The following is a 12270-nucleotide window of genomic DNA, read 5'->3' as shown; positions in this document are numbered from 1 at the left end:
CTTTATTGATCCACGTGGGTAAATTACTCTCTCTGTATTTGACCCATTCACTCAGTGAAGCAGTGGGCAGCCACTAAGCAGGCGCACTGGGGAGCAGTGTGTAGGGACGGTACCTTGCTCACGTCTTCGTACTGTAATCAGATAGAGAAACCCTCAGATTATCTTAGGGGGTTTCATGTGACCACGTATCCTGATTGCCAATGTTAGGGTGAGTGGATTTAGACACCAGAAAGATACCCAGATATGTTGAACTTAATTCGTGGTGCAGCACCCAGGTTGGCGTGCATGAGATCACTGCAGTTGTGTCTAAAATTCTTCACTTATTCACGACTCTTTGAAACTACATATAGCTCATCTGCATTATGGGGAAAAATCCAAACACCTGCCAGATAATTTTCTCTGTGCTTTTAGCTGACATGCATTTTTCTCGTGAGTATCTGTTATTATATTAAGCTTGTTTTTTTTTAAACTTACTTTAAAAGTGATGATGGCATCCAATACATTTTCCTAGGTCCCATCTAGGACGCTGAGACGCAACATGAAATGGCATCCTAGTCTCAACCTGCCACAAAAACAACTTTTCAATTAAAAATAGATGTTGTATTTATTATTCAGCAGATTTGCAAACACAGAAGTGTGAATTAGTGTCGAGGTGAGCTAAGGACAAAATAACTAACTAGCAAACAAAGTTGTGTGCAGATACAGCCTGAGATAATCTACTAAACACATCTCCAACATAAGCAGGTCACAGCTGTTCACTCCTTCAGATCAAACTTCACAGGTTACAACAAACACTGGAGTGACAGGCTGGGAGATGAGGAAGTGAATGATCCTCTGCAGGTGGCAGCCATCTTGGCTCCTTATGTAGGATGTGGTCGTCAGGCTGTAGATTAATTAGAACCACTTAGCACTCACACTCTAGGACTATGTATACTCTTTCACAAAAGAAGGAATCGCCATTCACACAAAATATGAAGTAACATTTTCATTTGGTGTTGTGAGTTACTTCAAGTAAACCATGTAAGGGACATTAATAGATTTGGACATTGTGGGTGAATTAAAACAGTAAACAAAGAAGAGTGGGCTAAAAGTCCTCCACAGCAACATGAAAGACTCGTCCCTGGTAAATAAGTCAATAAATCATGCAGACCAAAAGACTGATATCTTCATGTCACGCTAATATTTTACCGTCACTTAAAGTTGTGATATAATATTAGTGCTCAAAGCAGTGGAATCTTCAGCCTCTAAGCAGTTCTTCTCTGGGGGATTCTTTCCAGTCGCAGTGTAATTGTCTTTCTCTGTGTGAAGTGAAGTGATCAGGCAGGTGTTCTGACTTCACCTAATGAGTTTGTGATTTGTTTTTGTCTCTTCAGAGGTGTGTCGGTGTAATTGCTCCCCTGGAAATAAAACTTACACTCAAGTTTCACTCAACATTGTCTTTTTCATTCCAGGCAGTTGTCAGAGTTTTAATTTGGCATTTTAAGAGAAGAATGCATGATGAGAAATAAAGAAAAGAATAATGGGTATTCTTTAATGTTAGAGACTAGTGTAGGCAGTCCTGTGAAACCTAACTGGAACTTAGATGAATATATTCAAGGTTTCTTTCAAATGTTCATCAAAGTTATATTTTCAGTTCAGCACAGTAATGGGCAAATCTGATCTGACATACAGTAAATAAACATGACCCCCCCCCAAACCTGCTACAGAACGGTCTTAGACTTTCTCATCTGAATTTGACCTTCGGACTAGTCTTATTGAAATCTTGTGAGACCAGGTTCTCCTCATGCAGAAATAATCTTTCAGTAGGCATAGATCTAAAGTTTTAAATAGATAAATAAATTATTAGGGAAGTGCTTCAAGGAGAACAGAGACGAGCACAGGTGTTACATCGGGTATGACCTTCCACATTCTGAAGTTTATTCTTTCACAGAGATTTACCTTTGTGCACTTTCCTACAGCTACTCTATACAGAGGAACACAGTGAAGTTATTCTGAACTAGACAACAAGCAGTCAGGTTGTCCTTGAGGTCTCCACAGAGGCAGAACAGAACACGGTCAGGTTATCATCCCCCACAAAGGCTCCACTGGGCCCAGCTCCTCAAAATAGTGAGAACTTGCCAAATAGAGAGGTCATCTCTAAAAAATATACACTGTATATACTCAACAGACACTTTATTAGGAACACCTTGCTAATACCAGGTTTTACCTCCTTTTGCTTTGAGCTGCCGTAACTGTTTGTCATACAAAGATAACATTGATGACTTCCTCTCAACCTTTAATGAAGAGTTTTGACAATTCAGTATATATGTAAATGTGGTTCAACAACCATTAGAACGGTTTCTGTGTAGCTACATAGACAGACCACCATCACCAACTTCTGATTCACACTCAGTAGATAAGCACACCTGAAATATGACAGAAGCTGCTCAGTTTAGACAAGAGCTTCAGGGGTTGTCCTTGCTTTAAAGAGGTTTAGAGTTTATTCTTGATGGCACAGATTTAACAAGGTGCTGGAAACATACCTCATACTTTTGGTCCATATTGACATGAAACCATCATGCTACACTTCCATCTTGTTCCACCACATCCCAAAAGTTTTCTGTTGGAATGGTGACTGTGGAGGTCATTTCAGGACAGTGAACTTGTTGGCATGTTCAAGAAACCAGTTTGAGATGATTTGATGGTTATAACTGTGCTCATAAAGGTCAGCAAAAACACTCAGGTACAGTAGGCTGTGAGGTTTAAATGATGCTCTTTTGCTACTATGGGGCCCAGAGAGCACCAAGAAAATATCCCCATAACCTTTACTCCAGCACCGTTGATACAAGGTAGGATGGATTCATGCACTCGTGTTGTTGATACAATCAAAATGCAGCAAAATTTGAGACGAAATCCGACCCGGCAACATTTTTCTAATCTTTTGTTGAGACTGTGAATTGTAGCCTCAGCTTTCTGCTCTTAGTAGACAGGAGGTACATTCAGTGTGGTGCGGAGACATATGATACCAGATTTTCAACAAATAAGGTTCTCTGTTTTCCTTTAAATAAAGCAACTTGAACATCATGTTGAATTAAATAAGACATTAAACATCAGAATGAGACCACAAACTCAGGAAAGTGTTTACTGATGCCACAGATTTTACAGTCTCATAGAAACTTATATTACAGATTTATTTTTCACAACCAGAGGAGCACGCCCTACTGCCTCATACTCAGTCACTTAAATATGAAGCTGCATCCATCTTTTATAGACACTTACACGGATGTGGACTTTGTCAGGTACACATGAAGTTTTTTATGTTGTTTTGACAGTTCAGAACATTTGTGTAGACTTTTTTCCCTTCATGGATGAAATGAGATTCATGGTGTATCAAAGGTCTTGCTCGAAGGGGCTCCAGATCTCGCTCTTATCAATCAGCCTGTACCACCAGGTGTTGCTTTTTTCCTCCAGCAGTCAGATAACTGAGAGACAGTTTGTGTAACCAGCATTCAGTGTGCCAGGTCACCTCACAGATTCCACTTTTATTGCTCTGCCTGCAAATGGTGATACACAGCACAATAATAAATGTTGACACAAGTCGTGGGGTGCTTTCACAGCAGGTTCAAAATAAGAAACATCATTCAGTTTGTGTTCAAAGACTTTACAAAAAAAACAACTTTACAGACATATGACTGACACAAACCCAGCTCATTTTATTTTAATAAACTTTGTGTGCGTTTATTTTCTCTGGTGTCACAGAGAAGTTACAAAAAGTAATCAGCTAGAAGCAACATGAATCAAGACTGCAACTACAACATGTGTTATGTTGTAAATGGAAATAAATGGACTAAAATATATAATAACAAAACACGCATTTGTGACAATAAAACACTGGCAGCAATAAATAGAGAAAAAATGTCAGATATTGTGTTATTATATCTTGTTCACCTCTTTGCTAATGACGAATCAACTCCATCAGCTGTTTATCACATCAAACGAGTCTGTTATATTGTGATGTTGGATATTAACCTCCTAACACGGTCAGTACCAACTTGTTGATTGTTGAGAGGTTAATGGGTGTTAATTTGTGTTTTTTTTACTGCTGATCCAGTAAGGGTCATGAGGGCAGCAGTCTAATCAGAGATGACCAGACCTTCCCGTGCCCGGCCACTCACTCCAACCTCCTCCAGGAGGATACAGGGGCAGAGTTTTCTATGTATTCAGATAGAGGCTTAGGTTATTATTCTACCTTGTTAGTGTTGAAATAATTGTATTTGTCTGAACAAAGCAAACATCACCATATTATGGGTTCATCTACAGCTGGTGGTAATCACCAACAGAGGAAATGAGGTTCCTCTGTAGGCTGTCTGACCTCTCCCTTAGAGATGTGGACAGAACAGAGCATTATTCCTCCACATCAAAAACAGCCATTTCAGATGATTCAAGGATTTGACCAGGGTGCTTACAGGTGAGATGTTTCAGCATTTCCAACGGAGATTAGACCCGAGGGCACACCCAGAACATGCTGGTGAAATTGAATCTCTCAGCTGGCTTAGGAATGCCTCAGACTCCCCGAAGAAGTAAGTGTTAGAGGAGCTGGAGAGGGAGAGAGAAATCTAGGAATCTCTGCTTAGACAGGTCTTATTTTTGTACCTGTCTATTCATTAAGTAAATCACTCATATCTGGCACCCTGGAAGATCAATATTCAGTTCAAACGACAAGAGCAGCTGGTCGATTGTACAGGTTGTAAACCAATAACAGGGTTAATGAGTATTTAGAGTTGGTGAAAATGCAAATATTGGCCATCCCAACGACTGTGACTGTTTATGAGTCCTTCCATGATTAATATAGCTGAACACTCTCTTTTTTTCCCTGTGAGAGAACTTTTAGGATTTAAGTGACTGGCTTCTTTTCACTTTTTCTGGTTGCTCATATTTCTTCCCATGTTGAACATGTTTTTAGTAGTGTTGCTTGGTCTTGCTTGCCAGCACTTATACTACACCACCAACTTTCATCAACTTCTGGTAATTATGACTAAAAGACTATTACGGGGCAGTAGCTTCTGTTTTAGTCAGTTGCAGCTGCGACAATGCGGTCATAACAAGTAACTATGGATGGGAAACACAAGAAACAAGCCTCCTTTACTTTAGTTCTGATCAGTCCAGAATACCATTTTAATGACTTCCATCTCATCAAATTTATAAATAAGAGAGAACATTAGGGTCATCAACAAAGAGTCACTTATGGACTTATTGTTTTGCAATGGAACTGAATCTAAAAGTTCTTAACTGCAACTCTAACAGCCTCAACTTGAATTACATAAAAAACACGCAATCAATTCAAAACTGTTCAAAATGACGAGTTTGGTGACTGCAAAGAAATGCAGGGATCAAAAAGCTTTTATCGCTGCAGCTTAAACATGAACAAAGTTCCACAGCAGTACGGCTCATCCACCCTGCCAACACAGTCAGACTATCTGAATCCACTGAAGCACCAGAACAAATGCCACGGTAGTTCGTGCTACAAATAAAGCAAGGCAGCAGCTACCTGCGACCACAACACCGAAAGTCTTGTGAAGCTTTGCTCTGAGCATTCATCAGAGCAGCAGGGTGACTGGCTAATGTGTTTTTTAGCATCTCAGTTAGAATTCTCCTAAACCTCTACTCAGAATTTATGCATCGCCATCTCTGTCTCGGCTGTTTACTTAGCCGTGTATCTCAAAGTTGGAACTTGGACACTGACTAGAACATTTGCTGTGTTTACTCTGATTAAAGCTTGGCTTGGCAATTGTGAATGCAGCTGAGAAAGAAGCTGTCTGCAGTCAGCACGTATGCTATTCAAACTGAAAATATATTCCAACACAATAAATTTAGAGGTATGCGTGCCAATTAGACTTCCTGAAACTTTCTAAAGTCTCAGTTGTTCAAAAGTGTCTGAGTGTGGCTCTTTCTCTGCATTTTATGACCATAGCAGCAGCAGGAGGAATGTTTTTAATGGAGCTTCTTAATGGAATCAGAATTTCTCACTTAGCACCCAGAGAGCGTCCCAGTTAATCCCGCAGACATGCCTTATCGGGGCTTTTAGTTTTATTACCTTCCTGTCCCTGCAGGAAGGTGGTACTGCAAATAAGTCACATCAAATACTCACATTCCTAAAATGATACCAGACTTTTGCTATACCGGTAATTTGTTGCACCGGGGCAGAGTGGCTTCAGTCAGTGTGATGGTGTGATATTGTGTCCCTGCCCTGTAGGATTCCTCCTAACATCCGAGACATAGTTTACTGCACCGGAGTCAGCCTGATGGACGAGGATGTGTGGGAGTTCATCTGGATGAAGTTTCACTCTTCCAACGCCGTTTCAGAGAAGAAGATCCTGCTGGAGGCTCTGACCTGCTCAGACAACACTTTCCTCCTCAACAGGTAGACATGGCTCGGCTGTCTCTGTCATTGCAGCTATTGTTTTAAAAAACACAACTATCTCATTGAGTGTTTATGAGGTTAAATTGCAATTCATAAAGTCATATGAATCAATATCATTGATCTACCCAACAAATATGCCCTCTTGGGGCCCATGTGAGGGCAAGTGTGGTCAGACCCACGCAGCCCTAATACAAGGGATCATCGCATAGTTGATTTGGCAGACTTTTACACCAGATGCCCTTCCTGACACAACTCTCAAAGGATTTAGGTCTCCCACATCGGGCCCGCATGGATTCTATACAGTATAACCATTTGTTTGTGTCTTTCGAGATGGTCACAGTGATAGACTGACCCATGAGTCTGAATTCTGCTTCACTATTTTTTATGTTTTCAGGAAAGCAACAGCAGTAACAAATCTTCCCGTATGAAATCAGGATTTTGTGACTGAAACTGAAACTTGAGCCAGGAACAATGACCCTGTGCTGGAGGGGAACATAGAGACAGGCCAAGTGTGTCTGAGCATCACATATATGAATGACAGTGGTGGGATAGCATCCTGAAGTGAGATTAAGTTAACCTGTTAACATCCACTGGCATTTGTGTGCCTGTCAGGCTGTGCCAGTATCACAGTCACATCGTGTAGTCTGAATATTAAATAATTCTGCATTGCTGCTATTTTTAATCAGTTTCCTGCTGTGATCTTAATTCACATCTGGATTATCTACCTCCTGCTGTTTGTCTTTAATTGCATCTTGCGTACATGTTCTGCAAATGTCATATAATATTAAATTGTTAAGACCCTCCGGCAGATATGTAACAACATTCACATTTATTTTGAGCTGTAATAGATGTCTGTGTAAGAGGGACCAAAAACAGACACGTGGCCGACGGGCAGGATGGAATAAATAAATAGAACTTTAATTTTAAAAAAAATGTACTGAAAATAAACAGAACGTGCTGCCGGGAACAGTTTGGTTAAGACCAACTTAGACTGGGTCTAAAAAAACATTATCAGACCAAGAAATGAAGGTAAAAGCCCAAATTTGGGGGACAGCATGGAAAAAATGACTTTGTTCATATTTGGAAAATGGCTCCGATACTGCAGAGTTGTGTCTGTACTGGGCTGTATTAGAATATGACAAACAAACCAGTGAACAATAAAAAATAAAAAGGTGACTAAATCCTACCTGTCAGGTGAGCTCTGTTAATTGGCGGCACACTGACAGGAAAAAATTGCAAATTGACAGAAAGGTGTGTGCAGTGAAAAGATGCCTGGGGGGCGTTACATGTGCTGAAATCCAGCTAGGTTTGTGTGTGTGTGTGTGTGTGTGTGTGTGTGTGTGTGTGTGTCTGTACACGTGTGTTTTTGTGTGACTGTCTATACACAACACTGTATTTTATCAGGGGCAACTGCCACTATCGCTCATTGAGAAAAATTGCAAGGATGAATTACACACACACTCGTGGTAAGACCGATCAGTGTGTGTAGGTGTGTGTCTGTGAATGTGTGTGTGTGTGTGTGTGTGTGTGTGTGTGTGTGTGTGTGTGTGTGTGTCTCAGGTATTGATTTTCTACCCACAGTAAACTGTTCTGCAATCAGAGAGGTGGTACTGTATGTTCAGATTGCAACACACACACACACACACACACACACACAAATCAAAAACCACAGCTCAGAAAGAAGCTGATTGGTCACACAGGAAATGGTTTCAGCAGAGGGGTTGTGGGAAAAGAGAGAGAAAATTGATTTGGTGGTTTAATGAAAAGATGGCAGTTACAAACAATGAGCCAAGCAACACACACACACACACACACACAGAGGCAGTGAAGCAACAGAAAATAAAGAAAGATGAAGGTAAACTTTGAACACGACGTTGGATGATTAAACATAAATTTATGAAACTCTTTGGCCTGCTCAGTTTCACATCTCAAAGAAAAAGAAAAACTCTCAATTTGATACGTTTACACATCCAAAAGATTGCTCTGTGTGTGATCAACATGTTTCTGTAAATCCCCTTTAAATTCCCTCCAATCCCCTTTAAGCTGGGAGTAGCTCACGTGAGTGTTTCAGAGGACTCTTTCTTGATTTGGCAGAAACATCCTCCGGCAGCTCACAGGACAAAAAAACTACAAAATGACAGCTTGACCTTTTCTAGCCAGATTACATGAGCTGTTGACCCTCACGCTCCTGGCGAGTGACACACGCGTTAGACTTCACACACTGCGACTCTCACACCAAATCCAGAAACAGAGGCTAAACAACTCTTAATATCTGAACACAAAATACACTTTACAAGTTCCAGTTGCCAGAGGTGCACAGAACTTTCTATGTGAGGTTATTAATCCATGTATGACAAAACTTTAACAGGAGGTAACAAAGTTTATTGAGCGACTTTCAACTTTAAAAGATCCATATTTACATACCACATTGTTTTTTTCTTAACTCTTTACTTCTTGAAAGCTGCTGTCATATTTCATGCATCAGGGAAGGCAGATGGGACAACACTGTGGAAGAGTGTGAGCGTCGTCTTTAAGGGTTTTATAGTTAAATTCAAAGTCAGTATTTGGAGTGAATTTCAGTCTTTATTAATATTGTGATCGTGCCAATATTTGTTGAGCATGTTAATGTGTTAGCATATATGGAACCTATCAGCTCTCCAGGTAGACTTGGTACAGCCACATTCCAACATTTCCATCCTTTTCTTTGTGTCTCCAAGGCTGTTGAACCTGTCTCTGACTTCGGACCTGGTCCCAGAGCAGGATGTGATTGATGTCATCATCCACGTGGGTCGAAACCCTCAGGGTCGGAACCTGGCCTGGAGGTACTTCAGAGAGAAGTGGGACATCCTGAACGCGCGGTAAGAGACGTGAACGATCAGAAAAGCACGCAAGCGTCTTCAAGTTCTTTACATGTAGCACCTGAAATGCCGTCTCTGTCTTCATTTCTGTTCAGATACGGTGAAGCTTTGTTCATGAATTCAAAACTCATCAGTGGAGTCACAGAGTTCCTCAACACTGAGCGAGAACTGAATGAGGTGAGTGAAACAAGTGGTGGTCTAAGATCAGATTTGCACACTGTTAGACCTCTGCCTCACCACTAGGGCTGCTCAATTAATCGAATTTTAATCACGATTACGATCTGGGCTTTCAACGATCATTAAAAATGACTGAGCCGATTATTAGCCCCTCCCTCATTTATCCGCGACACCTTAAAGGCCGGTCCGTGAAAATATTGTCGGGCATAAACCGGTCCGTGGCGCAAAAAAGGTTGGAGACCGCTGATTAAGAGGACCCGAGGGACGCTTGGAAAGCTAAGCAGAAGTTATTTGGAGAGGAGAGTGACTGCCGTTGGTTGAAAGGAGAGGTAAAAAAGAAAACTTCAGTGGTGTTGCACACTATTTTATATTATTTTTTAAAGTCATTGTTAACCCTTTAAAGCCGGTCAGAGCAGCACGCTCCGTTTTGTGTAACTATTTTTAAATCCCTGTAGAACCTGAACCGTGTAAGCTAGCGCAATAATTTGTTTTGCATACGAAACCGGAGGAGTTGTACTTACATCTTATGCCATCAGCTTGTCCTCGGTCACGGTTTCCTTCCACATAAAGCTTTGCAAAAATTGCATAAAAAGCGCTTGCAGGAACAAAAACATAATATTCCAGAAACACGCTTTGCCGATCCAATCAGCTGTTCGTAACACTTCCCACAGTGAAACAGACGTCAGCGCGAACTATCGCATGTCCGCCATTTCCTGCCCGAAACCAGAAGTGATGTCATTTTCGCGGAAATGTAGTTTTTTACTTGTAGGCCTTAAAAGCCTATACTGGTCATGTTTGACTTTTCTGAATAGTTTCTGGGATGCTTAGAACTCGAATTGCACTGCTGGCAATAGTTTATTTTGATTCACGTGCTGTTTTCTTTGCAAATTTGCATCATAGGATTGTTTTTTTTTTTTGTTTTTCCTGCAGTATATAAAAATTGGTGTATCTCCAAAATAAAACTATGAAGACACTCAAAATAAGTTTCCTGTTGTTGTAAACTATTTTTTGCAACTTTTTTGTATTTAAAGTTTTGAGGGATAAACCTCTTAAATTTCTCCAAGTAGAAATATATGTAAAAAAACAAACAAAAACGATTTTCAAATTTTTTTTGTAGTTTATTGCACTTTTTTGCAATTAATGTACTTACTATGGAGTTAATGCATACATATTATTAAAATATGGGCTATAACAGTTGTATAGCAACTTGAAATGCTCCCATAAATGGCACTACAACATGTAAAAAAATAATATAAGCTCTGGCGGACTTGGTTCTATAGTAGGTCTTAAAGGGTTAAATAAATATCGTCAAATAATCGAGATCTCAATTTCAGTGAAAATAATCGTGATTATCATTTTTGCCATAATCGAGCAGCCCTACTCACCACTACATATTTCAAATACAACGAGGGTTTCTACAGACAAAAACATGGCTGTGCCATGGGCTCCCCGTGTCACCTATTGTAGCCAACCTTTACATGGAGGAAGTGGAAAGAAAGGCTCTTGGCTCTTTTAAAGGGAGAGTACCCAGCCACTGGTACAGATATATAGACGACACCTGGGTCAAAATCAAGACACAAGAAGTGGAATCCGTCACTACTCACATTAACGCTGTGGATAAAAACATCAAGTTCACCAGGGAAGACACAAAGGACGACTGTTTGCCCTTCCTGGACTGCGCTGTGCACATTGAAGAGAATGGCAACCTCAAGATTGAAGTTTACCAGAAGCCCACACACACGGACCAGTACCTCCTCTTTGACTCCCATCACCCTCTGGAACACAAACTTGGAGTAATTAGGACCCTACACCACCGGGCAGAACATGTTCCCTCTAAGCCTGCAGTAAAAAAGAAGGAACACACACATGTAAAGGAAGCACTCAAAACGTGCAGCTATCCTAAATGGGCTTTTATAAAGTCAGCAAAGAGGCACAGAAAAGAAGATCAGACACCAGTGAGGGATGATAGGAAAGACACAACATTGTCATCCCCTATGTAGCCAGTGTATCAGAGAAACTCAGGAGGGTTTTCTCCAAGCATGACATCCCAGTGTACTTCAGACCCAGCAACACACTCAGACAAAAACTGGTTCACCCGAAAGACAAAACTCCTAAACACAAACTTAACAATGTGGTGTATGCTGTACAGTGCAGCGAGGAATGTCCAGACCTCTACATTGGAGAGACCAAACAGCCACTTCACAAGCGCATGGCACAACATAGAAGAGCCACCTCCACAGGACAAGACTCAGCAGTCCATCTGCATCTTAAGGATAAAGGACGCTCTTTCGAGGATGCCAATGTTCACATTTTGGACAGAGAGGACAGATGGTTTGAAAGAGGAGTGAAAGAAGCCATCTATGTCCACTGTGAGCGACCATCTTTGAACAGAGGCGGTGGTTTACGACACCAACTGTCTGCCATCTATAATCCAGTTTTGAGATCCCTTCCCAGATGCCTTAACGCCCACTCACATCCTGGGCCATCTGAACTCAGTAAATCAAATGATAGGGTGGGGCCAGGTTTCACAATGAGCTCACCCGAAACCCTGGCTGATTGTGACCCACACCCGTTTTCACACCTTGGCTCATGTGATTAGGTAGAGGATCATCAGGGGGTCCTTTCTCCCTCTTTGGGGGGAAACTCCCACTAGGTTTAAATCTGGGACTCTCCACCATTGACCCTTAGAACTGAAGAAGCTTCTCAGATGAGAGGTGAAACGTCTTCAAGCAACTTAAAGAAGTGCAGACGCTTTTCTTTCAAAGCTCCTTAGACTGCGATGACCTGGATGACTGAGAACCTTCACAGACATAGAAACAAGTGGTGTTGTTTTTT

General features: G+C 41.1%; 1 protein-coding gene across 3 annotated transcripts in view; it reads left to right on the top strand.

Annotated features, from left to right (window-relative positions):
• The window catches only part of LOC309692888 (thyrotropin-releasing hormone-degrading ectoenzyme-like), a 275261-nt gene that overhangs the window by 250454 nt on the left and 12537 nt on the right, over window positions 1-12270 (top strand). For all 3 annotated transcript variants that reach the window (XM_082511733.1, XM_082511735.1, XM_082511734.1), the window contains exons 17-19: window positions 6233-6400; window positions 9118-9258; window positions 9354-9435. In XM_082511733.1, the coding sequence (XP_082367859.1) occupies window positions 6233-6400; window positions 9118-9258; window positions 9354-9435 (391 nt within the window). The remainder of the gene's footprint in view (window positions 1-6232; window positions 6401-9117; window positions 9259-9353; window positions 9436-12270) is intronic.

Source organism: Aulonocara stuartgranti, assembly GCF_965226115.1.
Source record: "Aulonocara stuartgranti genome assembly, chromosome: 17".
Classification (NCBI taxonomy): domain Eukaryota; kingdom Metazoa; phylum Chordata; class Actinopteri; order Cichliformes; family Cichlidae; genus Aulonocara; species Aulonocara stuartgranti.
This window is presented reverse-complemented; position numbering and strand designations above follow the sequence as displayed.